This window comes from Anabas testudineus, chromosome 11 (genome assembly GCF_900324465.2).
Source record: "Anabas testudineus chromosome 11, fAnaTes1.2, whole genome shotgun sequence".
NCBI classification, from domain to species: domain Eukaryota; kingdom Metazoa; phylum Chordata; class Actinopteri; order Anabantiformes; family Anabantidae; genus Anabas; species Anabas testudineus.
The window spans coordinates 16,214,827-16,240,340 of NC_046620.1; the positions used below are offsets into that span (position 1 = coordinate 16,214,827).

General features: G+C 42.1%; 3 protein-coding genes across 6 annotated transcripts; 2 read left to right on the forward strand and 1 right to left on the reverse strand.

Moving 5' to 3' along the window:
- Nucleotides 1-861: 861 nt before the first annotated feature.
- Nucleotides 862-6,439, reverse strand: mturn (maturin, neural progenitor differentiation regulator homolog (Xenopus)). 2 transcript variants are annotated; one of them, XM_026346653.2, is made up of 4 exons: nucleotides 6,350-6,436; nucleotides 5,994-6,227; nucleotides 2,927-3,049; nucleotides 862-2,348 (listed from the first exon to the last, which is right to left on the reverse strand). In XM_026346653.2, the coding sequence occupies exons 2-4, from the start codon at nucleotides 6,150-6,152 to the stop codon at nucleotides 2,241-2,243; spliced, it is 390 nt and encodes a 129-aa protein (XP_026202438.1). In that variant the 5' UTR covers nucleotides 6,153-6,227; nucleotides 6,350-6,436; the 3' UTR covers nucleotides 862-2,240. The 2 variants fall into 2 exon arrangements, with proteins under 2 accessions (XP_026202438.1, XP_026202437.1); XM_026346652.2 differs by having other exon boundaries at nucleotides 5,994-6,439.
- A 1,489-nt stretch (nucleotides 6,440-7,928) lies between these two features.
- Nucleotides 7,929-17,292, forward strand: sh3bp5a (SH3-domain binding protein 5a (BTK-associated)). Its single transcript, XM_026349630.1, has 9 exons — nucleotides 7,929-8,290; nucleotides 8,666-8,728; nucleotides 10,492-10,620; nucleotides 13,755-13,919; nucleotides 14,050-14,180; nucleotides 14,453-14,495; nucleotides 14,763-14,979; nucleotides 15,133-15,513; nucleotides 16,087-17,292. The coding sequence occupies exons 1-9, from the start codon at nucleotides 8,207-8,209 to the stop codon at nucleotides 16,251-16,253; spliced, it is 1,380 nt and encodes a 459-aa protein (XP_026205415.1). The 5' UTR covers nucleotides 7,929-8,206; the 3' UTR covers nucleotides 16,254-17,292.
- Nucleotides 17,293-19,126: 1,834 nt separating this feature from the next.
- On the forward strand, nucleotides 19,127-25,278 carry zgc:110239 (C1 family peptidase). 3 transcript variants are annotated; one of them, XM_026349090.1, is made up of 11 exons: nucleotides 19,127-19,292; nucleotides 20,016-20,075; nucleotides 20,178-20,270; nucleotides 20,929-21,101; nucleotides 21,288-21,549; nucleotides 21,634-21,829; nucleotides 21,954-22,147; nucleotides 22,229-22,320; nucleotides 23,956-24,117; nucleotides 24,458-24,647; nucleotides 24,729-25,278. In XM_026349090.1, the coding sequence occupies exons 1-11, from the start codon at nucleotides 19,247-19,249 to the stop codon at nucleotides 24,914-24,916; spliced, it is 1,656 nt and encodes a 551-aa protein (XP_026204875.1). In that variant the 5' UTR covers nucleotides 19,127-19,246; the 3' UTR covers nucleotides 24,917-25,278. The 3 variants fall into 3 exon arrangements, with proteins under 3 accessions (XP_026204875.1, XP_026204877.1, XP_026204876.1); XM_026349092.1 differs by having other exon boundaries at nucleotides 20,022-20,075; nucleotides 24,729-24,916; XM_026349091.1 differs by lacking the exon at nucleotides 19,127-19,292 and adding an exon at nucleotides 19,355-19,898 and having other exon boundaries at nucleotides 19,974-20,075; nucleotides 24,729-24,916.
- The last annotated feature ends 236 nt before the right edge of the window (nucleotides 25,279-25,514 follow it).

Here is a 25,514-nt window from a genome sequence, read left to right on the forward strand (position 1 = left end):
AAAGCAGGGATTGCCCTCCTCCCTCTGTGAGGCAGCTGCGTCAAACTACCCAAAGTTCACAAGAATACCATGAAATCACCTTCAAAGTAAAAGTGTTTTGTTTTGGTTGTTTTTCACCTGTACTTTGACATGAGGTTGCATTTTTGTGTGAGAACATTATTCTATATTATAAGTTCCATTTGACAACTTGTGTCAAATGGAATGGTACTATATATATATATATATATATATATATATATATATATATATATATATATATATATATATATATATATATATATATATATATATATATATAGTACTGTGCAAAAGTCTTATTACATTACATTTTTCTTTGTATTTCTTGTTTATATTGTAGTCACTTGATTAGAACACAGCTAGTGTACATAGGAAATATGTTCACAGTGATAAAAAACACAAAAATATCAGAATAAACATGTTTGTTTTAACATTATGTTGGCTAAAATGACAAATAATAAGTGTAATCTCTGTAGAGGAATCTGAAAAAAAAAATTATTATTTTATTTTTTTCTACAACTTATCTCACTGTGGAGAGGTGCTGTTAAGGCCACCAGTGAAATCAAACTCACAGGACAGCCCTGGCAGCAGCATAAGGAGCATCTGTGCAGGAAAAGCTACAACTAGAATGCCAGTTTTGTGCTTTTATTTTGAAGGCAAGGCCACGTTTTCCTGTCTGTAACTCCTCCCCAGGAGAGAGTGCGTCAGGTGGTGCGTGACGTCAACCCCAGTAACACCAGCCGCAGGTCACCAGTCCACTGTGTGATATGAAAAACCCTCCATATTGGGCGCTTTGTGCTGCATTAACTTCAGTCCGTTAAGAAAACACATCAGCTAGTGGAACAGTCTGTTCACACAGTTTATTCAACAATTTCACACACATCAGAGGACAAACAGAAGATACACTGCATGAGTAACATTCAAATAGGCAATCAAAAGACAAAACAGTTACAATAAGCCGAAAGTAAAGAAACCTCTGAAACAGTCTTGCATGTAGATCAAGTTGTTGAAGATGGTGGGGAGGGGGTTAAAAGCATCGCAGTGCACTGGATGTGACATACAACAACACACTGTTAGATCAGAAACATGACAGGGTGGGCAGAGGGTGGCTGACAACAAATATTTTCTCTTCCCTGTCATATCACTCAGGGGGCTGGGTGTGCCCTTGTTAAATTTATAGTTAATAGAAACCTTGAGAGAAGCAGAATTCAAATTCAAAACAACACGCACAGAAGAGCTTTTGGCTAAGGTACATCATCAGATTGTGCTGAGAAAGGAGGGCAAACTGTGAACCACCAACAACCAGGAAGACTACCGGATAGCTAAGGTTGAGACACCCAAACTGGGAAGGGCTTATGCTGCAACACGAGCCTTTGTTGTAACAGCTGTACCATAGCAACATCGATTAAAAACCTCCTCGACATATGACTTTTAACTCTTTGCGGCGTGCTGTGTTGCGAAACATTGTGACACCCCTCGAAAAAACACTATGATTTCCACAACTAACCGTGTGTTCGAAACAGCTCCGTTTGAGAGCTTCTCCAGCCGAATCTACATCACAGCTAAGCATCCTCAGTGCAATCCTCAGTTCCCTCCCTCTCTCCCTCCACGAAGCGGACAGTTACACTGCCCTTCGCTGCTTCAGCTCCCACCTCCGTGCGTCACTCCTGTTGCCTCGCATAGCCACAAACTGTCAGTTTCCAACCCGCTCACCTTTCATCTAGCTCTCGTGTATCCTCTCTATCAACAGACAGGTGGAGAAAGTAGGTTAACTGTCGCGTTCATCTCTGAAGCCACAGGGGAAGTGTGTATTGCAGTAACATCTGACTGTATTTCTGCATAACAAAGCCGGCTGAGGCAGATGTAATATTGCTGTGCTGTGGAACTTTAACTAACCAGATGGTGGATGATTATGATACTTGCATTGTACATGGCTGCTGCTCACATAGCCCCAGTGTGTGTGTGTGTGTTTGTGTGTGCATGTGTGTTTACTAAGGGGGTCAGTAAGGTGCAACAGTGTGCACTTTTTGGGAAGCAAAGCCACTGAGACATTCAAGAACATGGTGGTGCATTTTTAGCAAGTTGACTGGAAGTATGTATTAGTGTATGTGTGTGTGTGTGTGTGTTTGGTTAAAAGTGTTTTGTTAAGTGTGTAGGATGAGGAGTTGAGGCCTGGGGCTTCAGAGCAGCTCTGCCCCTGCGGGGCTTCTTATAAGGGCTCATCACTGCTGGCTGACCCCCATTTGCTGGTGGTCCGGCCCCGGTTCTCCCTCCATGTCAGCGTGGTAATGCTCAAAACTGTCATCTTCTATGTCTGGAAGACCAAGGAGCTAACAGAGAGAGATAGAAAATGTCGTGTTAGAGACGTTGAACACTATCTAGTACTATTTCTTCCTCTTTTGTATGGAGGCAGTTTAGTTTAAGAATAGCATGTTTACATGTAAACAGTTTCAGTGTGTATAGATTAATTATTTAGTTCCTGTACTGTGCATCATATTCTCTATGTAACAAAAGTCCCTTGAAAAAACAAAAGCTTAGCAAGCTTTAAGCATCTCTAAAGTTCACCAATGGCTCAGACTATTTCTTGGCTGGGTGAAATTGTTTTCTTGAGCCTTAACCCTACATTTGTTAGGCAAACAGCTGAGACTCCACAAGTACCTGTGTCTGTGATCAAACGTATTGATCTGTGAGCTGCAGGTAAGTAGATTTTGTGACCTTTGCACTGATAGACTAGCTAAATCCCTCTGTTTCCAGTGTTTGTGTAGATATATATCCTCACAAACAGCGAGAACAGAATGTGACCGGGCTGTAATAGACCCAAACACAATGTGCACAGGTTACTGGCACAGGTTGATGATGCAGTGTGTTAAAAAAGGAAACTGCCTAGTTGTTGTTTGTTTTGTCTTACAGGCCGGAAGGACGTGAAGACCTTCTCCAGCACCTCCAGCAGAGTCTTCTTCCCACAGGAGGAGATGTAGTCCTGGGCCAACTGTAGGAAGGGGAGGCAGTCCTCACTTTCGCTCCACACATGCTGCACACAGACAAACATTAGCAGACATCAGGCGTCTATGGAGTTATTATAACGCAGTAACAAAAGAAGTACTACACTAACTTTAGTAAGCCAGAAGAAACATGTATGTAGTTTTAACACTATTAAAAAGCAAATAAGTAAAGCTGTATTGGGCAACACAGGAAACTAGAACAAAGCAATTAAACCAGATGAAAGGACAATTATTCAAGGACGCACAGCAGATAAACCACTGAGCATGAACATCCGTGCTATTGCAGCACACAGTGACTTTACTCTGCTACTAGCCAGGATACACCTTTTTTACCAGACGTGTGTCAAAACCCGGGCTTCAACTCGACCAGTCTCGTGAATTACATGACATTACCTGACAGCGCCTACGACCAATAAAGCAATGATCGTAAGTTGTAAATCACTGAAATCAGATGCAAGACTCCTAGTCAAATTAAAAGTAACTTCCTCCTCTGTACAGGGTGTCAGCTACTTCAAAGCTCTTACAGGAATTTTTAGATAAACATCATGCTTGGGATGGGCCATTGGACCAATTTAACTTCATTCTCTTTTAGTGGTGTTTAAATAGAGTCTAAAGGCCGCTATGTTGCTGCACTGGGTAAGTTTGTGCAGCTACTCTGGCAGTGTAGCAGAAGTGTGCAGGACTTAATTTCCCTTTATTTGTACATCAAAAGAACCTTAATCCTTACATTCAGTTGCAAATTTAGAGTCTAATGCCAAATGTGGTGAAATGAATTGATATACTAATGAATTGATATACATTAAGGTATATTGATTACATGTGTGATTCACAGGGTCCCACCTCCACTAACTTCTATAAATGATCCCTCACAATAATTTAGTTGTTAATTAAGATTAAACTTTCATATGGGAAAATATATTTCATAAATTAATTGGTTGTAATTAAATTAAGGTATTTAGGATGTTTTGTCAATTTTAATTTTATTTATATCGACTTAAAATTTGCAGATATTCCAAACAATAAACCACTTTCTCCCATGAACGCGTGTATTCGCTGACCCCAGCAATGAAGCATCTTCAAGGCCACGTGCACACACACGCCCAACTGTTGTTTAGTTCCTAACTACTGTATGACATAATCTGGATTATTCTAAACTACTAGCACAAATCATGGAAATTACACAGCTGAAAACAGTGATGTGCAGCTGTACTGTCACTCTGGGATGGCTGATCCTACAGCACCCTCTAGCGAAATGACAGGCTCATGCCCTAGATGTCTACAGTTTTGACAAAAACATGATAAACTGACTAGATTTGCGTGTGTGTGTGTGTGTGTGTGTGTGTGTGTGTGTGTGTGTGTGTGTGTGTGTGTGTGTGTGTGTGTAAAGGACACACAGAGAGTCATGTGAGACACCCTGCTGATAGGAGTATTGATCGAGCAAGAGTAACTAGATCTCAAGAGTCCTGCAGAGAGGCAGAGAGTTATTCTAGCTGATTTGAGAGTGCATAGCACACAGAGAACTCTGTATGCCCACACGCGCATGTGTGTGTGTGTGTGTGTGTGTGTGTGCGTGTGCGCCTGTGCTCAAGTGTTAGAGCTGCAGCAGTTGACAGATACGCTATTTGATCCAAAGGAAGGGTAAAAAGCATGAGTTGAAGATGAAGAAAGAGACAGAAAAAAATTGGTGACAACCACATAGGTATCTATGCACCTGCACCGTATGTGGATGACTGTGCTGTCAAGCTCTCTGCTATTTTTCTCTCTATAATGATATTTTGGATAAGATTATTCCATCATGGAGAGGCTGGATTTTGTGTTTTTTTTGTTGTTTTTGTTGTTGTTCTTAGCCAGCAGTCATGAAAAGCCCCTGCTTAAGCAGCTGCTCTGATCCGCTGTCCGTGGGACGGTCCTGTTTTCATCACATGTTTGCAGACGTTGGCAAACATTACACAGGCACGGTCGGGGTGACATAATGTGTTATCGACTGAACAGACGCTCTGGCTCATGGGTCATCTCCATCTGCTCCCTGCCCTGTTAGCCTCTGTCGCTGAGCAGGAGGTGGGAGCAGAGTGGGTTTGGCCTCCGGCGCTCAGCTCGGGACTCATAACACCACTGCACCACACTGGTGGAGCATTTAGCTTGTGAGCTAGATCAAAGGTGTCTATTGGTGCAGGGCTGTTGCTACCACTAAAGATACTGAGCTTACATCAGTGTTGTTTCTAAGGGTTTAAAGGGTTTTAACAACCAAAGGATGTTCAGCAAATACAGAAAATGTACATATTACATATACATATACAGTATATTACTGCCTGAAAAACTGTGGCCTGCTGATTAGACTACCATGTAGGGAGATAAAATTAACTAAACATATAATTCAACTGTGCAGACTGAGATTCATTTGGATTAGATCACTTGCAATGAATCCTTTGACATAAAGGTATGAAAATGTGTCACTGTTACCAAACCAAAGATCCACCAAAACGTCAGCCTCTTGAATAATGTAAGTAAATGGGTTGAAATATTACTAGAAATAAATAATTTTCTATTTAGTTCTACGCAAATACTAATGTTTTACTCTGATGCGGTATTTTGTGTTGCAAATGTGAATAAACTGGAAGACTTTTATTTTGAAGGTTTCGGGCCTCGTGTTTTTTAATCAGCCTGGTGTGACGGTGTTGTGGTTCAGAGGGTTATTGCAGTTGAATATGATGGAGGAGAAAAACACCATCGACAGGGAGAAGGGGGGTGTGCAACCCACACCGAAATGACATCATCTCCCCCGCTCTTCGCCCTAAAGCACCCCCCCCCCCCCCCATCCTCCTCCCCTCCCAAGTCCGTCAGCTGGAAAACCGGGACCAACCGGGACAACCCCACCTCCAACCCACCATCGGCACACCTACAAGAACACACACACACACACACACACACATACACGCACGCAGCTCCAGAGGCCCTGCAGAAAAGCTCACTTACGAAACTGTCGGTGCCGCCGGGACACAGCACGTAGAAGGAGACGCCGGGCTCTGCGTAAAAGTCCAGCCGCCGCTCGTCGTCCTCCTCGGCAAAGATGAGGTCGAACGGGTTACCGGAGCACCACTTCTCCGCCGCCTCCACCAGATGCTTGAACTCCATCCTCTGTTATCCGGTCTGCGGTGTCCCTGGCTCCGTAGCTTGATCTCGATCTCTCTGTCCGTCACGGCGATGATGCTCAAGACACAAATAACATCTGATAGACAGCAGCATCAGCAGCCTCCACTACCGCATCTCATCTAGTGCGCCGTCTGCATGGCCCGGCAACGGAGATAACACTGTTGGTGCATAGAGCTTACCGGGTCTGGTGCTCATCCGTCCTCAAAGCCCCATTCCTCTCTTCCTCCCCACGTTATGAAATCAGCCCGTCGGCTGCATACATGCATACGCAGGAGGACGCTGGAAAAAACGCGATGACGAACAGTGAAGCTGGGCAGCGGTCCATATGTGAGGCGCGGTGTCGGCCTCCACCCAACTTCTCACTCCAGACTAAATGACTAACATTTGAACCTGCTCTTGTGGTGGTGGTGGTGGTGGGGGATCATGACATTAGACAGAGTCACTGGAATATAATATACAGCCAGTAAGGTGGCCACAAACCTATAAATGAGCCCTGACTGTGCCGCGTTTACGCATTTTTCTAGAGGTCATTAAAAGAAAAGTCACCCAAACATCACAAACAAGTATTACAATAGCTGTTTTAAGTCACTAATACACTTTTCAATTCAAATATTTGATATAAGGATTAACTTTAAGTTATTGAACCTTAAAGGTTTATTATGGGATTTTATATATACACTCCATTACATGTGTCTCCCACATATTCTAAGTCTAACATTAATTCCCAACATATTATTATTATATTATTGTCTAATGTTTTATCACCAGTGTGACTGTAATTATTGTAATGAGCTTTATATTTAATGGTGAGTAAATTCCCCTGATGACAGGTTCAAACGGATGTGATTCATCACCAAACACAGAGACGGAAAAACTAGAGTTTACTTTTTGTTCCCTGGGAACCCTGGGTTTAAAAAAAAAAACACTGTAATGACATGTAGTTGTTGCCATATTGGGAACCTCTACATAAACACACCATGTCAACAGACTGACCCTCCCTGCTCCCTGGAGTCCTCACCACCAGAGGGCGATTGGAAACCAACTGTGTCTCACCGCCTGCAGCTGCGTCAAGCTGGAAATGAGTAGTACTATAAACCGGAACACACGGGCGAGTGTCTCTTCGAAATAAAAGCTTAGTGAGCGGAAACGTGGATAAAAATGGAAAGGACTGGAATCAATTGATTAACTGGTGTTTTAGTGCATGTTTGTAGATAACAGTAAATCAGATGTATATGTTCAATTATGTGGGTAACATAAAATGCATTTTCATTTATAAATTCAAATTACAATACACGACCAAATCTGTCATTTTGAATGGTCAAATAAATGACAGGATCTTAATTATCGATCGAGACAGAACATACAGAAATTAACCTGCTGTTTGATGTACTGGTTAGGAAAATCTTAATCTTCACGATTATGAAAGCAAACCAGTCTGTTTAACTATAAATCTCTGGAGGATGTCAGGGCTGCATCACATGCTGGATGAGCAACTGGTCAAAGTGCGTAAAAACCCTAAGGACCTGGGTTTGCTCTATTTCTGTTTACAGAATTTTAATGATTGCATTGTTATCAACACAATTATTTGCTCAGTGTATAGAATGCCAGAAAAGGTGGAAAACCATAGCCCATAATGCAGATACAGAAACCCATGGTGTAATATGCGCGGCTTTTATTCTGAAAGTCCCGACCAGAAGAAGTCTTCTTGATCAACACAGTCTGTTTGGTACTTTCTCTATCCACAGTTGGTTCTGCCGTCGATCCCAGAGCTTGTGATCTTCCACAGTGGGTGCTGGACCTCCGTGCGGTCAGACGCGCTTCTCTGCAGACAGACAGAGGACTCCTCTGCTGGAACCTTTAGGAAATGTGCTGCGATTAAAGGTTATAGAGAGAGAGCGGATCACTGCTGGACTCCACCGCTGTCCAGCACCTCGGGGTCGCGCGTTGTTTGAAGTGAAGACCATCATTTTTATTTTACCAAAAAATAAATAAAAAAAAAAACTAAACAAAAGAAAAACACTCTGGAAACCAAGAAAATGGATTCTTTACCAAATGGGAATAAATGTGAGAAAGACTCTGGGTGTGCTGAGGAGGAGGAAGAAGTGGATCCAAGAATACAGGTAGGGGATCTGACATGGTTCCAGATGTGACCACTGCTGAAAGTGACATTGAAAGGAAACGTGTAGCCTGATGGAATGACTAGTGTGGTTCAGTGTTTGGAATAAAGTTTTTATTTATTATCATACAGTCCTATTACAGTCATTTCAAAGAATGAAGTGTTGACTGAAGGTGTGCTTTCTTATAATTTAGTATAATGCCAAACACACACACACACACACACACACACACTGAGGGCTGCATGCTCAGTGATTTGGTAAACACATTAGCTTTCAGATCAGTTTCACACATCACACTAACCCCTCCCTCTCTCTCTCTCTCTCTCTTTCTTTCTCTGTGCTTTTCCTTGTGTTCCATGTCCTCTGGAAAAAAAAAAGGGGGAACTGGAGAAGTTGAACCAGTCCACAGATGACATTAACCGGTGGGAGAGTGAGCTGGAGGTGAGTGGAAACACCAACCAGGTATTGTCTCTCCCCGCTATGGTAAACACTTCCAGCCATGGCTGAGCTGCACTGAAAAAAAACCTTAAGAAGCCCTTAAGTCTGGCTCTCAGACTTAAAATCCCCTGTTTGACTCTAAACAAAAGGGCATAAACATCGGTTATTTCCAGTACAGTTTGGTGCATGTTTTCCTGGCAGGGGGATCGCCACTTTAAAAGCATTCACACACAATATCTTGCAAACCATAGAAATTTCCTGATTGCGGCTTCTGGTTGGAAATGTGGAAAAAGTGAAGCTGCAGCTCTCACTCCCACTAAACAACACTGCACTGTGTCAACTCTCCGTGCTACAAGAAGCATTAATGTGCTCTGAATGTTAAATATAATGTTTGAAAAGCACATTTGGTGCCTTTAACAAACCAAATACTTTTGAAAAAGGAAAAAAAAACGCTGAAATTAGAAAGATGGTTCGATGTATAGGTATTTCACCACTGCTATAAGGTTTACTGTTCAGCAAATGTAAAAACATTCCAGAGGCAGGCCACTGTTTTTCTTCTCCTCGAAGTAGGCCTCTTCTGTTTCTCATTAAACTTTCAGTCACGTCCTACGAGCTGGAACTGGAATAAATATAACAACAGACAGAGAGAGAGAGGATCGGATTAGTATCCACATGACCACTGCTTTGTCGTTGTTTTAAAGAAGCAGTTAATGTTAACACAGGTATTGATAGACATATATATGAACACACACACAGTGAAAAGAGAGAAGGCCGTGTATCGTGGGGCAGAGTGAAAGAGTCTGGAGTTGATTAAGGACAATGCACAGTTAGATTTAGAGGATTCGGGAGAGGCTGAGTTTAAATCCCTGCTCAGATATGAGGTTCTTTACGCTGCCAACATAATGCTTAACTTCATATGTGGCCTGGCAGAGATATGCAGTGCGATTGCGCGGGGTAGACGAGCAGAGAGGTCAGGACAGCAAGCCCAAGTGCGTTTTCCTTCACCAACTGCCAACAATATATACCCAGTAACTGCATGCTGTGTCACGACAGCATCACGGGAACAGGAAGTCAGGAAACGTAATGATGTCACAGGAAATTGGTTTCCTGTTGCGCCCTTTCCCTTTTCCCCTCTTTAACCTCTCTTTTAATCTGCTCAGTCACTTTAATGAACAGGAACCAGGTGCTGCTGTCTACGTGGTCACGCTATACAGAGACCCCAGCATACACATATACGTACACGTAAAATGCGGTCTACCTTGATAACAGTGCAAAAGGACAGTCCTTATTTATGAATAACACAGAAGAAGAAACTTGCTGCATCAGCTTTATGCCAAAATGTGCACACACATGCTGTATAATTGCACATGAACAACCAAATAATCAATATAAGATGTGCTCAACAATGCTGAGAGCAAGACAGAAACAGCTGGTGCTGAAGTAGAGAAAGCAAAAGAGACATACAGCAGTGTGTATTACTGTGGGCGCTTGTATTCGGGTTATGGTTTGGTGACGACTGTGATGAATTAGAAGAGCAGCTTCGGGGGCACTAGGCCAACCAGAACAGCACACAGGCCACACAGCATGCAGAGCCATGGTGCTTTAAACCATAAACACAAAAAAATTGATGATGATGAGAATTTAAGGCATCACCAAATATCCTACAGTGTATTACCAAGGGATTGATGGTAACACTGCAGTTCATTTTGACTGTGGATGGGTGGATGGGTCTATAAACTCATATCTTTGTGTGTCTGTGCGTGCAGGACTGTCGTCAGCGGTTTAGAGCAGTTCTGGTTGAAGCAACAGTGAAGCTGGACGAGCAGGTGAAGAGGATCGGACGGGCCGTGGATGATTCCAAACCGTACTGGGAAGCCCGCAAAGTAGCAAGACAGGTACTCAGACACACACACACACAAACACACTTTGACAGGAGAGAGTTGGCGTGAGTCTGAGGTCGGCAGACAGAGAGTGTGAGGGCAGGCTTACTGAGGATCAGCTATGACAAGTTAAAGGAGCTCAGCTTAGCTCTTCTTAAAGCGAGCTCAGTCACGTGAAGTCTATTTTTAAACTCAGTCACACCTCTGTATTCAAAGCTAGTGTCTCTCTCTCACACACACACACACACTAGCTCAGTGTGGAGACGAGGTATTGTTGTCCTGAAATCTTGCCATATCTTTCATTATTTGACTTCCTTCCCTTAGAGGTTCTTTGTGGTTCTGCGCTCGCTGCAGTGGTGCAGATACAAACACAGTGGGGGCGATTAAGTCGAGGCTTAGCACACAAACCTGTGAGGCTGTGATCTGATTGGGCAGAACCAGAAACTTTGAGTCCTTCACACACACACAAACACACACACACAAACACACACACACACCCTTCCCGTGCAAGCCAACCAGGAAGGACTTCATGAGTCATTTATCAGAAGGCTAGCATTTGTGTGTCAGAGCTGAGCTGTCAAACTGAAATAGATTGTGCATTTGTGTTTGTGTGGGTCCTTGCTTCTCTATCTTGCAATGTGAGTGTCAGGGATTACTAGGAGGTTCGGGATTTTGACGGGACCTGGGTTCATATGAAAGGATCAAAAAGCCCCCTTCGCTTTGTGTGTGTGTGTGTGCATCTAATTCAGAGGGTGTGTTTAAACAGAGCAGAGCCAGCGAAGGCCTTGAGGTAAACTGTCATATTGTCTGGTCGTGTTTTATAGGGGAATATTTAATATTCACATGACCTATTTTGAAGAGATCCGAATGCTTACCCTCGCTGACCCTGCCACAACACACAAGCACACATTGACATGACTGCACCTACCCCCACCCATAAGCCTGTCTCATCCCCCAAACCCCCCTACACATGCTTTCTCCCATACATTCCAACAGATTAGGATGGTGGTGTGTAGGAATTTGCCCTGCACTGTCCAATCTTTTGTCAGTTTTTCCCTGCATCCTCTTCTGCTCCATTGCCTATCTGGCTGGCTGTCTGTCTCCCGTAGCCCCTGTGTCACCTCTCTCTCTGCCTCTCCACCCTCCACCTCCTGAAACTGGGGTAAACAGGATGACTTTCTAGAGACGGTGGATGTCAGACGGGGTGACAGCGTCTGACACATGAATTAAAAATGAGCCCGCACATACATGTTTAAAGCGCCCTTTACGCCTGTGAACAGTGGTGATGCATTTGTGAGTTCACTGGGATTTATGAATAAAACCACGGTCGTGTGACACTGTGGGAGCCGTGACGCTGAAGTTAATTAACTGATAACAGTGCTTGTCATTCATGCTGTCTCGTGCGCAGCAGCACACTTTTGTTTTGTGCACATAACAGCGAATTGTGTCTCCATGCTTTGTGAGGTGTGTTACTCAGCGTGGAAAGGAAGTGTGCTGTTACTCTGTCCAGGAAGTTCTGTGAAGGACAGGCATTTTTGTGTGACCTTCAGTCTACAACTTGGACAAAAAAAAAAAACACATTGATGGATATGCTGCTAAAGCCTCAGTTCCTTCTCTGGTTTCTCCTCATCAAATATCCATCATTCTCCTTCTGTTTTGCCTGCACCCCCTCACTACGCGGAGCATGGGAAATGGGTCATGACGAGGGACAAAGAGGAGGGATTTGTCAAGCTGACAGATTACATGCAAACCATTATCTTCTATCAGATATTCCAGCAACATCGACACAATATGTGCCAGTTCTTTAAGATTTGCTGCATTTAGCATGAAACGACGCAGGATGCTCACGTCACCGTTGAAGTACTTATCATAAAACATGCTCAAGTAGCAGAGGACTATGTCACAGAAAGCCAGGGATGAAAGTGAGAAAGATGTGTAACAGCTGAGTCATTTTAATGCTGCTTAATGCAAGAGGTGTTGCATGGAGTGCCAAACACAGTTTGCAGACAACTCTGCAGTTCCCCTCAACTCAAGTTTACAGTATCAGCATGTTTAAGTGCATAGTGTAGGTTTGGTTTTTCTGCTGCGTCTTTCTCTCTGTTCATTTTCACAACTCTTTACATTTGATCTGTTGCAGCACTAAAATACACACATTGTCGCTGCAAACTAGAAGAGTAACACTGTGGTGAGTGAGAAAGACGTCAAACTGAACTACTCCAACTCTCTCTTAAATTGAAAGGGCAGAAAAAATTCAGTGGGAAGGCCTGGAGTTGCACAAAACTGGATGCCTCTGATGCAAGTTAGATTATGTACTAGATATCTTGGAGCAGAGTTGTTCACACCCATAAGACATTTAAAATCACCAAAAGGAAAACTGTAAGATGCGTAAAAGGAGAGTTAGTCAAGCTGAAGCTTTTTACATTTTGTGTTATTTTATATGTATTTAAAGTTTCCAGTGTGAATGTCTAATAAAGATATTTAATTTAATTTATGTAGTCAGCTGGTTTGCAAATCTGATTTGTTCATAGTATATGATGTTATGTGAATGAGTTACTATAACTGCTTAACTTTGGAGGTCCTCCAGTAAAATGACCTTTAGGTCACGCCTGTCACACTGGAGAGAGTGGGTCCAAATATGTCCAGTATGATGGGAATAATCCTTCTATTGACTGTGGCTGTGGGCAAAATAAAAGCCCCTGCACATTTGACAATGTGTCAGATTTTCTTATTGACAAAGCTTCTGTTTGTCCATTGGATCAAGGCTCGGTTGTCTTTCTGTGCGTGCGCGTGTATATGTGTGTGCGATGCAGAATTTCTTTGTTCCTCTATGGCTGTCGTAAGGAATCAGCCACGGTTCCTTCAGAGGAAATCTAGGTCATAAATTAACCAGGCACACACACACAGTGGAAATGGGACATGACCACTGCTGCACTCATACGATATGAGATCAAATTTTGGACCAGAAGTGATGATAAATATGGCATTTTAACAGGCTGGAAGCTGTCACGATGCTCTGTTGTAAGCTTCCTGGTAACGTTTTTACACCTGCCACTTCAAATGATTTAAGTATTCAATCTCCAGCCTAAAAGCTGAAATGTTGCATTTACACATTAGATATGATTATAACTGCAGCTGTCTTTGAATTCAAGGCCCAGATTGAAGCACAAAAGGCCACTCAGGAGTTCCAGCGGGCAGTGGAGATCCTGCGAGCAGCCAAGGAGACCATCGCTCTGGCTGAGGAGAGGCTGCTGGAGGAGGACAGTCGTCAGTTTGATTCCGCCTGGCAGGAAATGCTCAACCATGCCACACAGAGGGTATCAACATGCAATCCTATCCTTTCTAAGTCATTTTTGCTCAAGCTTGAGACTTCTGCAGATGAATGAATGAATTCTACTGAAATTGCTGCTCGATTTATAAAATGAATTTCTTTCTGAATTGTTCCAGGTGATGGAGGCAGAGCAGGCGCGAACATGCAGCGAAGCCGAACACAAGAAAACGGCAGCCAACTACAACTCCTGCATCAACCACATGAAGCAGTTAGAGAAGAAACTCAAACGCTCCATCAACAAATCCAGGTCTGCACTTATGCCTTGTTTTGTGATGGACTCGAAATGAGCTTACGCACTCCCTGCTTGGGCGTCTCCTTGTGTCACTGTGTTTGTGTGTGAGAAAGAGAGGCCCCATTTAAGTTGTGTGATGAAGTCCAGATGTTTCGTGTGTTGGCTGTGCACTGTTCATGTAAGAGCCAAGGAATGCAGCTGCCCACAGAGGACTGTTATTCTTCTAGCAGTTTCCCAATGTTTCACCTCCCTCTCTCTCAATTTTTATTCTTTTCCTCTGCCTGCAGGCCATATTTTGAACTGAAAGCCAAGTATTACCTACAACTTGAGGTATGTGTATTAGCAGACTTTTAACCATTCTAGTTCATTCATAGTTGCACAACTGATACAGATGCCACTTGGATATGTAAAAAATATTTTGAGACATGCTGATGTGAGACTTTTGTTGATGTGAGTTATTTCTCCCTCTAATTTTTATAAAAAATGAACTATAATTAAATACAGATGTCTTTCGTCTTGTTAGCATACCCTGTGTCTATGCCATGCTCACATATGCACAATATAAAATACATACTAAGAGAGAGTTTTGTTTCCTAGCAACTGAAGCGTCATGTGGACGAACGTCAGGCCAAACTAGTGATCGCCAAAGCTGAGTACCGAGCAGCACTACGCAACCTTGAAAGCATCTCTGAGGAAATTCATGCCCAGCGACGTTCCCTCGCCATGGGAACCAGGGAGCAGGGTGTAGGTGCGGAGGGAGATGGCAGCAACGATGACATCACCAATTTTAAGATGGAGTCAGACGGCATTTCAAGTGAGTGAAGCTCTGTGATGAGGAGTCACCAGGGTCATCTATCCACAGTCTGAGTTTTTTTGTTGTTGTTGTTCGTTTGTTTGTTTTTAGTTGGAGCATCTGTGTGTGTCTGCATGTTTGAAACACATCTCTGTGTGCGTATGTGTGTTTCAGTGGTGTCAGTATCAATCGACGATGAGGGCGGTCACGGTAGCAGCTCAGAGGAGGAGACCGAAACACACTCCACAACCTCAACCCAAGCAATGCCCTCCTCACCTTCCTGCACTTCTTCACATCCTTCCACCTCTGCGTCCACCCCCCTCGACATGCCCTGCTCCTACTCCTCCTCATCACTCTTCACCCCCCACTCCTACCTCCGCTCCTCTCTCTCATCACCAGTCCTCTCCTCCTCATGTCCCGGTGGCTTGGATTTAGCGAGCCCCTGTAGCTCTCATGACCCAGACTCAGTGTGCGGCTCTGGGCATGCCTCACCTCTCCTGGGTCCTCGCAGCCAATGTAGTGGAGCTTCATCTCCAGACTGTGACCGAGAGAGAGGTGTGTGTCCATCACATTAACATAGGTTGACTTGTCATGTGATTTTTCATCCTATATGTTGGAAATACACACACACACATATATATACAGTATATATATATATATAAAATAGAAAAAATGTATTATTGATGTAGCATAAACAGGAATCTATAAACTATCTTAGAATGAGTTACAGGCAGTAACTATGTGTTGGCAGATAACAGGACTTTAGTGCAGAATCTGTCACCGTAACCTGGACTGAATCCAGTCAGTGAGCACAGTGCTCAGCTCATTATGATGACAAGAGTCCAGGAAATCACTGTGCCAGGTTATTGTTCACCAAGAAATAATTACAGTACCTATCTTCTACTGCAACCTAGTCTAGTAACCTAGTCCTAACTGCGTCAGTTCTGCTTAGCTCTCTTAACTTCAAAAACTTGAGACAGATATTAATGTGGCACTCTGGTGACTTAAATAAATTATAATTCCCAGCAGTTACATTCCACCACTGTGTACTGTAAACACTTTCTTCAATTTACCTTGCACATTTATTAACCAATGCATGCCTTCTCATTCTGTCTGTTTGCTCTCCAGGTGACAGGGCAGAGGGAGCTGAAGCCACACTCGAAGCCGGCCTGAAGAAGCTAACCTTAACTGTTGCGCAAGAACAAGAAGGGGACAAACAGGATCCCCATTACACTAACCCTGAAGTGTCCTCTCCCAGCTCATCCACTACCATTCTGCTCGTAAACAGTGTCTAAAGAACTCTCACTTTTCCCCAATTCAGGCCTCCGAACTAACCTGGCAGAAGACACAGGTGGGCAGAAATGAATCGCCCACTGTGCGCTATGAGAGAACCTGACATTATGTCACAATACTTGTCAAATGGTGTCATATTAAAGGTGCTATATGTAGCATATTTGACCATCACTATATCTTTGTCAAATAAATTGTGAAACCATGTTGATGCTCCACCAGGGTTCCCCATTCTACATCTGTGGTATTATCAATGCTAGTGCCAGTGCTACATTTCCCATAAACCTCCTCAATTTATGTTGCAAATCCTATTTCATTAGATCAGTTTTTTTCTAAAAGAGAACACCTTCTTTTTTGTGCCATAAAGAAATTTCTTCTTGTGATGTACAACAGTATTGGAAGCTTTCTGCTCAGTCCTCACTGAAACAGTGTAGCTTGTCTACAGCTTTATAGTGATATGTGAAAATGAATGTGGTTAAGTTTTATTGATGTTGAAATGCTACACTTTGCACCACTACGAGGCATTTTGAATTAATGTGAACGTTGGGCCTCTTTTCTGGCTCTGAATATCCACGAGGGTCAAAATGGGATCAGAGAGGGTGCCTGATATCGACTTGTGTCTTGTTCCACCTCTCGTTTCAGGAGTTAATTGTTCCGCGTGTTAGTTTTACATGTAAAACCAGAAGACTGTTTTGGCAGAAACAAAGAAGAAGCTGGAGCAAGACGTACTCTGAGCACTAAACCTAAGAGACTTAAGATGGGACTGCACCCTTTGAGACACAAATGGTCTTCCTCTGATATCTGAATGAGTGAGTGAATGTATTATTGAGTGCAAAATGTAAATTGTATGTGTGGCTGAGTGAATGATTTTTTTGAATGTGTGTCTGTTGAGTCTGTGTTTTTCATAAATGTTGAAATACTACCCTGTAGTACAGATACTCTATATTTATACTCCTGTTTTCTTGTATATGAACAATGTTTTGTGTGTGTTGTTGTAATTATTTAACACAAAATAAGCAATAAACCTTTGCCTCATGTATCACATATCTGTGACTCACATCGTCTGTTAGCTGTTTACTGAGTTTACTGCTCTAAGTGCTTGTCACAGAAACCTGTTCTTAAATCAATAGATTTGTCCTTTTAAGCAGGAGAATGAGGCCCAAGAGGATGAATCATGTTAACTTTGGTGATCCTCTACCATCATGACGTTTGTTTTTTATAAAGGTGTCAGTGTTCCAGGATGACTTAATGATTCCTTAACTTCATCATCATTAGTTAGTAGTTCTGCTGATACTGTACATTTTGCCTCAGATTTACTTGGTAACATGGTAAGCATCAGGTATGGCTGAAGTACACAAACCATTACTCAAGTCAAAGTGCAAGGACTTGCCTACAAAATAGGAACAATCAGTCCCAGCACTCACTGTCTCTTCAGAAACCACTTTCTAGTTATTTCTTTTTTGCACCTGACAATCAGTGGTGTGTTATTTACTTTTTTTCAAATGGGAATAGCATAACTCATTGGCAACAAAGCGTTCGATATCTAAACGGGATTTAAAAAGGCCACGGTGGTGACAATCTATTCCTTCATAAGTTGTCTTTTCCATTTGGCCTCTGTGCTGTTGAATTTGTGCATTAACAGGGAGTTCTTGAAAACTGAGTGACCTCAGAAACCGTCTTTAACTGCTGAGTAAATGTCTTTCCCTCTTCACTACACTGAACAAACACACTGCCTTTTCACTGCATGTCCTGCTGGCCGCTCAAGTGTTGCAGTGTTATCTCATGACTTCAGTTAAGGGCCCTGACATTCGAACCTGACAGGGTTCAGTGAAGGAGAGTTTATTTTACCGCCAGTCACATTATTCTTCTGCTTGTCTGAACATGTTTCTAAAAGCATGCTGCCTTTCAGTATGACTGAAAGTGTCATTTGAATTTGTGCCAGAATGGCTCCTGACTCAGGTCTTACACTGAGAACATTTGTTCAGATACTGACATCTAGTGACAGGTTTTGGTTTCGCTGCTCCACAAACAAACAAAATGGTGCAATTACTGTGTAATTGTTGCACTGGAAAAAGATAATTTCATTTTTAAAGTCTTGTACTTGTACTTTGAGCACATACAGTAAATTTGCACTGAAAAGTCAAAGATTTGGAATGTTGATTTGACTTGTCACAGTTTTAGAGCCTTGTACATAATTATTCATTCATTCATCCTAACCCCTTTTGCTCTTCATGGTTGCGGGAGTGCCGCAGGCACGGTACACTGGACAGGTCTGTACATTATCAATGTCATCTAAACTCTGACTGAACATCGCTGCTCATAAAGAGAGTGCAGAGTGGTGCTTGTCCTGAAATTGTGTTGGGCAGGGGTTTCTTCACTGCCAGCACGGACAAAGATGAACATTTACACTTACATCTTAGCATTTCTTGCAAAATCACCGCTTATACTTGCACAACACACATTTTTCAACACAGTGTTAAAGCAGTATTCACACATACACACAAGTTACTGTATGTACATTGAAAATATTACTGATTACTGGACATGTGTGGATATACTGAACTCAATCTGTGAGCTCATTAATATACATCTGCCTTTACTGGAAAACAGGAACAAAAGAGACACTTCTTGATTTTTTAATAAATAAAACTGTAAATTTCAATGCATTATATGCAGACTTGACCTTTTCAAGTACCTGCACATTACCTGCTGTCTATAGCAGCTGATCAGGTAAATCACATGACACAAATCACATGACATCTCTGCCAGTAAAACCCTCCTCTCGAATCTCATTGGAGGACACATTTAACGCAGCGATGTGATTGGTCGAGACGTGATTTTTTTTTTAACTCTGTATTTGCTGGATATGATATAATAGGTGTTTTTTTTTTTTTGGACTAGCGTTGACCAGAAGCTGTGGCGTGATGTGCATTTGTGTTATTTCGGTGTAGTTTGCACTGCTTTTCTTTCCCGTGTTTCTGAGCTCACCTGAGAAATAATGCGGTGTTGGTGCGTCGCAGCTGTTCTGTTGTGGGCTGCCGCCGGTGAGAGTAAACATTCAATTAGCCTCATCAGGTTTCCAGCTAACTTAACTAACAGCTAGGAAAGCAGCTAAAGCTAGCTCTCAACTCTGTCCTGTTACACGACGTCAGTCGTTATAATAAATATTTTATTTTAACCTGTCGCTGAAGCTGCTGAATAATTATTTGTGATAAATCTCGCAATGGCGGAAATTGTGTTGGTTTTGTGCCTCTGGTACGTGCTAACAGATGCAAGTTCCATGAATCTCAAGCCAAAAACTGTCAATTTAGATTTAATTAACTTATTCCGGAAAATTACATGCAACCTCAAATATGGACGGACCAAACTAGGCACTTAACTTTCAGATCGGCAAACATAAAATACACCATGCGCTACATTACTGACTAAAACTTACTGCTAACTTATTCCAAACAGTAGCTAAGTGTTAGTTGGAGCATGGCGAGACTCGAAAGACCCGTTTGTCGTCGTTGGTTAACTTGCCGATTCATCTTTTAATCAATTTCTAATAGAAATGTATTGCTAAATGTCTTCACTTCCAGACGTATGAAAGCAACAACGCAGCATAGGCTAAACTAGCACAGTTGATTTGATTCCATCCCTTTGTATGTGATGAGGATATAGTGCAGCAAATGTTAAGCCTTCAAATTACTAGCACTCCATGTATTGGATTACATTTAGCCTGCACCTTTCAACACTTCCTGTTGTTTATTTTCTTCTTCTTCCAGCTACAGATGGAAAAGCAGTCCATAATCTTCCAAATTTTGGGAAAAGCTATCATGTCAAGGGTATGCAGTGTGACATCACCTTATGTTTTTGGACTTCCTCTTTTTTTCACCAGCATTGAGAGTCGTTAAATGATGATTACATGTTTTGCATTTCCTTTGCAGGAGTGATCTCTCTGCCTTATGCTGAGATTCAGGAGCCATTTGAAGCCTGGATAGACCTAGCGGCAAAGTCCAGCCGAATAGACTACTACCATGGTAAGAAGCCTCTTGACCGCTGGATGTTTTCTTTTAAACCAGACTCTGTACTTCTTTTTTTCTGTGCGGTTGATTTAGTGATTTGAAACTGAGATCCTGTTGTGTCAGACCAAATTGTCCAGAGCGGAACATAATCATGAAGAGCATAAACAAAGAAGTGAAAAAGAAAGAATAAGTACTTTCGGTGAATTTCTGTTGACTCATCTTACATACTCATGTGACTTTGACAATGACTGATAGATAGATGCAGCAACATAGACTTGCTCTGCCAATTTCAAGGAGTCAAACCACTGATCCTGGGGTTTATTGGCACCTACTTTACCCACTGAGCTACAAGTCATCCAATGTAGCTTAAATAAAAAACTAAAACTATAAAGCAGGCCTACACTCTGGAATGAGGAGTGCTTGTGTGACTAGGGATATAGATAAGGTAAAGAGTGTTAGGAATTTTTCTTTTAAAAAATGTTTTGGGACTTGAGCAAATGTAAAACATCACCTGCTTTGGAGAATATTCTTTCTCTTCTTTCTAGCTTTTTTGATAAATTACATCACTCTACTGTAGGTCCCAGAGAAAATGTGCCTGGTATATTTTCAACTCCTGACTTAGAGGAGCCCAGAATGAAACAAATGTATTATCTACCAATTTGATCACAAACAGGCCAGGTGTCGACGTACCAGTTGGGGGCAGAACAGCAGTGGGGTGTTTCCTACAAAATAACTCCTGAGACTACAGAGGTGGAGCTGAATGTGATGAAGTGCTTCCAGGTCAATGGAACAAAGAACGAGACAGTCACACCACAGCCAGCCCTGCCAGATGTGCAGGGCTTCCAGGTGTGTATGCATGCATGTTTAAACCTCAAAAGATATCATTGTCATTAGATGTTGACGTATGCTGAAAACCACCTGTTGTTGTTGCTGCTGCTGCTGCTGCTGCTAACAGTCATGTCCACCAAGCACTAAAGACAGTTTTATCATGGCTTGACACTTATTTTAGTTATGTTTTCATTTCCCCCTTAGTTCCTAAGGATGGAGTACTACGCAGGTTCTCTGTGTGAAGTTTGGCAGAACATCACCACTGTGGGTAACAAGAAAAACACATACACACTGTGGGTGACCCACTCACAGAAAGGCACAGATGGCACTGAAGGTCCTCCCACACCCCTTCATTATGAGATGATGGGATACAACACATTGCTGGGCTCACATTATGACAAATACTTGGTGGAGTACAAGGAGTTCAGCACACATGTGGACCCCAAGGTCTTCTCACTGCCTGAAGGTTTGTGCCCTGCTGAAGTTAATATATTGATAGGTTTTAGGTGATTCGACAATGAGAAACTTTTTTTTTTTCTTTTTCCAATAGGGATTACTTGTGGGGGATTTCCTGGTCCTGGAGTGGAGCACCACATGTTGGCCAATCCAATGAAAGAGCTCATCCACACCTCAGCTTCAGGTCACACGCAGCGCATGTTCAATCACTTCAAGGAGAAGTTCCAACGTCAGTACAGCAGTGAAAGAGAACATGAGGAGAGGGAGCACGTCTTTGTTCATAATCTCAGGTGAGATGAATGTTTGATATTGTATAGCTATGTTTCTGCAGCATTAAAATAGCCTTGATTCATAGCAGTCCAGCACGGACGGAGGATTTCCAGTGACCTGCGGTCTGTTTTCTTATTACTTTAGGTACGTCCACTCTAAGAATAGAGATAGACTGTCCTTCTCTCTGGCTCTGAACACTCTATCAGATCGCACCATGTCAGAGCTGGCCACTATGAGAGGAAGGAAACGAGGAAAGACCCCAAACAAAGGGCTTCCCTTCCCCTCAATGCTGTACAGAGGAGTGAAAGTGCCTGATTCAATTGACTGGAGGCTTTATGGTACATATACACACATAAATATGTAATGATGATGTATCTCTGGCAGAATGCCCAGTTTTTACCTCAGTTCTGCTCTTTCAGGCGCTGTGACCCCAGTGAAGGACCAGGCCATCTGTGGCTCCTGCTGGAGCTTTGCCACAACTGGAGCAGTAGAGGGCGCTCTCTTCCTAAAGGTGAGTGGATTAAAGACAGCATTCACTAGAGCCACTGGCCCCACTCAAATGTTTTGAACTGCTGGAGTCTCTTTCTCATGCTCTTTGAAGCCACAGATGTTCAGCATGGCGCATATTCATATTTGCTTGTTTTGCTTTGCACTTATGTTTGGTGTTTATCTGTTCATTACTTTTTTAATATACGTTTAAACTTTTTCTGATCTCTGAAGGGAAGTGAGTCATGTAGGCAGAATAATATGACGAATCAAATGGATCAAAAATGTAATTCACAAAGTCTTTCTAATAAATGTATGAATGTCAAGCGTGTGAGGTTAAATTAGATTTCAATATGAAAGAAAATGGCCAGTATGAAACAAGTTTATTTGAGACCTCTTCCTAAGAATATTTATGAAAGTTGGCAGGTCACATTATTGAATCATATCGGTCTAAAATGTTAAACTCTGCCAGTGTATTTTTACAGAAATGCATGTTTGACGCTTTTCAATGAAGGTGTAGTTGTAGTTTGCCTCCATTTAGGCTAAGAAAAGTGTCTTTGTGGCCAACAACAAGTCCTCCCCTTCAGCCTTGGGGCAAATCCACAAGTTGATTCACAATTTCACGTGACAGCCTTGACTGTGTGTGTGAATAAATAAAACTGAGTGAATGTCAGCTTTGGCTTGCTTCCATCCCACAGACAGTAAAGCTCAAAGACATTCCTTCTCCTGTGTTACCAACCACCTCACCCCAAACATTGGACCTCTTTATTATGGGTTTAACAGCCCCCCCATTGAAGTGACCAAATTCTTTGACTCTCTCTCACACACACACACACACACACACACACACACACACACACACACACACACACACACACTCCTTAGAGAGGAGAGGAAGCAGTACACTTTAATAAAAGTACAGTTATTAGATAAAATAAAGTTTATTAAGCAACCTTCTCTGTAATATCATAATAAACCCCTTTAATTAACCTGTTAAGTTTTTAACTATATTTCAGCCTATAAAAGGTCAAAACATTTAAAGTATCTCAGGAAAAACAAGTAGGCATGTGGTTAAAGCATGTTAATGAGGGAGACCAGGAAGAGCATCAGCTGCTTGATGTAGAAAAATATTATAAAATATTTAGCACAGAACGTTAAAGTGATTTGTCAAACTAATGAGCCCACAGCGGTAAAGGTGAATTTGTGATCTTTTCAGTGGGTAAGTATTTGACTAATTGTTGCAAGTCCAGTTCGATTTGGCCAGGAAGGTCCTGCTGTGGGGCCCCAGCACTTTGTTCCTCTGGCAGCATGCAGCGCAGCAGCAGGAAGTGACCTGATCCCTTTCCCTACAGACAGGTTCATAAACAGAGCCACTCCCCAGGGGGGAATTTTCAAAGTGTCTCTTTGGGATCTCACAGTTTCTGCCTAGCAACCTCTGGATAACAGCTGGTGCAAAAAGTGTTTTAATTTATTCCCGTCTCAAATGTTCTGCATATGTCATTTTATGTTCAGTCAAGTTCTTAGTTCAGTTTGTCACAAAGTTCTTGTAGTGCTGTAAGATGTCAAAGCTTTGGAAACTGTGTTGAATTTTGACTTTGACTCATGCAGAGCAGGACATGTTGATCAGTTTGTTGATCCTGCATTTGCTCTTGTGTTTCAGACTGGCTCCCTGCAGGTTTTGTCTCAGCAGATGCTGGTGGACTGTTCCTGGGGTTTCGGCAATAACGGCTGCGATGGAGGAGAGGAGTGGAGAGCGTACGAGTGGATCATGAAACATGGAGGCATCGCCACAACAGAAACTTACGGAGCCTATATGGGAATGGTGAGCTGATGTTAAAAATGATGCCTCTACATTTTATCTGAGGCGGCAAAGCTCAGCTGGACTTTGTTAAACAGACTGCTACAATTACAAGTTACTGTATAATATGATTCCAGCTGTCTGCACTTACTGTCATTCTCTCTATGAAGAAGATTAAGTCACCTTAATACATTTTCCCTCCAGTATTTGATTAGATCTGTAGGTTCAGCCAGCCTAACAAGTCTTAACAACTTAAAACAAGTTTTGTTTTGGTGGTGTGATATTTGTTTAATGTGTTACATGATAAGAGTGTGAACAATATACCCTGTGCGCCCTAAATGTTTTTGTTTCCATCTCTGAGCAGAATGGATTTTGCCATGTGAATTCATCCCAGCTTACTGCACATATCAAGAGCTACACCAATGTGACATCAGGAGATGCAGAGGCCCTTAAGCTGGCTCTCTATAAAAATGGGCCTGTGGCTGTCAGTATTGATGCTTCACACAAGTCATTTGTTTTCTACAGCCATGGTGTCTACTATGAACCTGCCTGTGGTGAGTTTACATGCACAAGTGCACGTACATTTTTACAGCAATCACTGTCTTCCACTGAAACTTGCGTCTGGTGTTTTTCAGGTAATACCACCGATGATCTGGACCATGCTGTGCTTGCAGTAGGTTATGGTACCATGAACAACAAGCCATACTGGTTGGTAAAGAATTCATGGTCCACCTACTGGGGCAATGATGGCTACATCCTCATGTCAATGGAAAATAACAACTGTGGTGTCACTACTGATGCTACATACGTCACACTAGCATAGATTGTAGTGTTTGTGACTATTTAAAGCTGGTCCCTGCTAATACCACTGTCAATGACACTTAATGTTGGCTGGGTTAACGATCAGTTATCACATCAAGCAGAGCATTTTGATAATTATGTGTTTTTATTTTAGATTTATTTTTGAATTGTGTCTGAGTGAATGGGGAAATGCTGCACAACTTAAACACAAAATCTGAAAATGTTTAAATTTTCACAAGGTGGCACAAATGCACAATGCCTTCATTTTAATTGTAAAAGTAAAAAGTTGTTTTGATTTGTTTTGTTTTTTTTTGCTGTTCTTTAAAATTGATTTGTTCAAATGCACTGGTCAGGAATCAATGCAATAAAAATCTAAAGTTTCCATTTGATGGTTTCAATGACTTCTGTGTTTAATCTGATTCAACCATACATGCATACAATCAGTTCATGCAGTGGAATAACAGGTTATCCCCTTCATACAGACAAATGCTATGCAATCATAATGGCTCAGAATGTATTTAACTGAATCATATTGCATATTACATGATCTGTGCTTAGGGTACATGCAAGTAAACATATCATTAATACATGTAAACAGGTTAACAGCCCTTAAATGTAAA

What these genes read in the sequence shown, in the direction of transcription:
- mturn (XM_026346652.2), bottom strand. Translation starts at nt 6,152, where the DNA reads ATGGAGTTCAAGCATCTGGTGGAGGCGGCGGAGAAGTGGTGCTCCGGT. An exon ending in CCGGCGGCACCGACAGTTTC is followed by an intron (nt 3,050 to 5,993) that starts GTAAGTGAGCTT and finishes GTCTGTGTGCAG; the next exon opens with CATGTGTGGAGCGAAAGTGA. An exon ending in TCTTCACGTCCTTCCGGCCT is followed by an intron (nt 2,349 to 2,926) that starts GTAAGACAAAAC and finishes TCTCTCTGTTAG; the next exon opens with CTCCTTGGTCTTCCAGACAT.
- sh3bp5a (XM_026349630.1), top strand. Translation starts at nt 8,207, where the DNA reads ATGGATTCTTTACCAAATGGGAATAAATGTGAGAAAGACTCTGGGTGT. An exon ending in GGTGGGAGAGTGAGCTGGAG is followed by an intron (nt 8,729 to 10,491) that starts GTGAGTGGAAAC and finishes CTGTGCGTGCAG; the next exon opens with GACTGTCGTCAGCGGTTTAG. An exon ending in CGCTCCATCAACAAATCCAG is followed by an intron (nt 14,181 to 14,452) that starts GTCTGCACTTAT and finishes CTCTGCCTGCAG; the next exon opens with GCCATATTTTGAACTGAAAG.
- zgc:110239 (XM_026349090.1), top strand. Translation starts at nt 19,247, where the DNA reads ATGCGGTGTTGGTGCGTCGCAGCTGTTCTGTTGTGGGCTGCCGCCG. An exon ending in CAGATGTGCAGGGCTTCCAG is followed by an intron (nt 21,102 to 21,287) that starts GTGTGTATGCAT and finishes TTTCCCCCTTAG; the next exon opens with TTCCTAAGGATGGAGTACTA. An exon ending in GTCTTTGTTCATAATCTCAG is followed by an intron (nt 21,830 to 21,953) that starts GTGAGATGAATG and finishes TTATTACTTTAG; the next exon opens with GTACGTCCACTCTAAGAATA.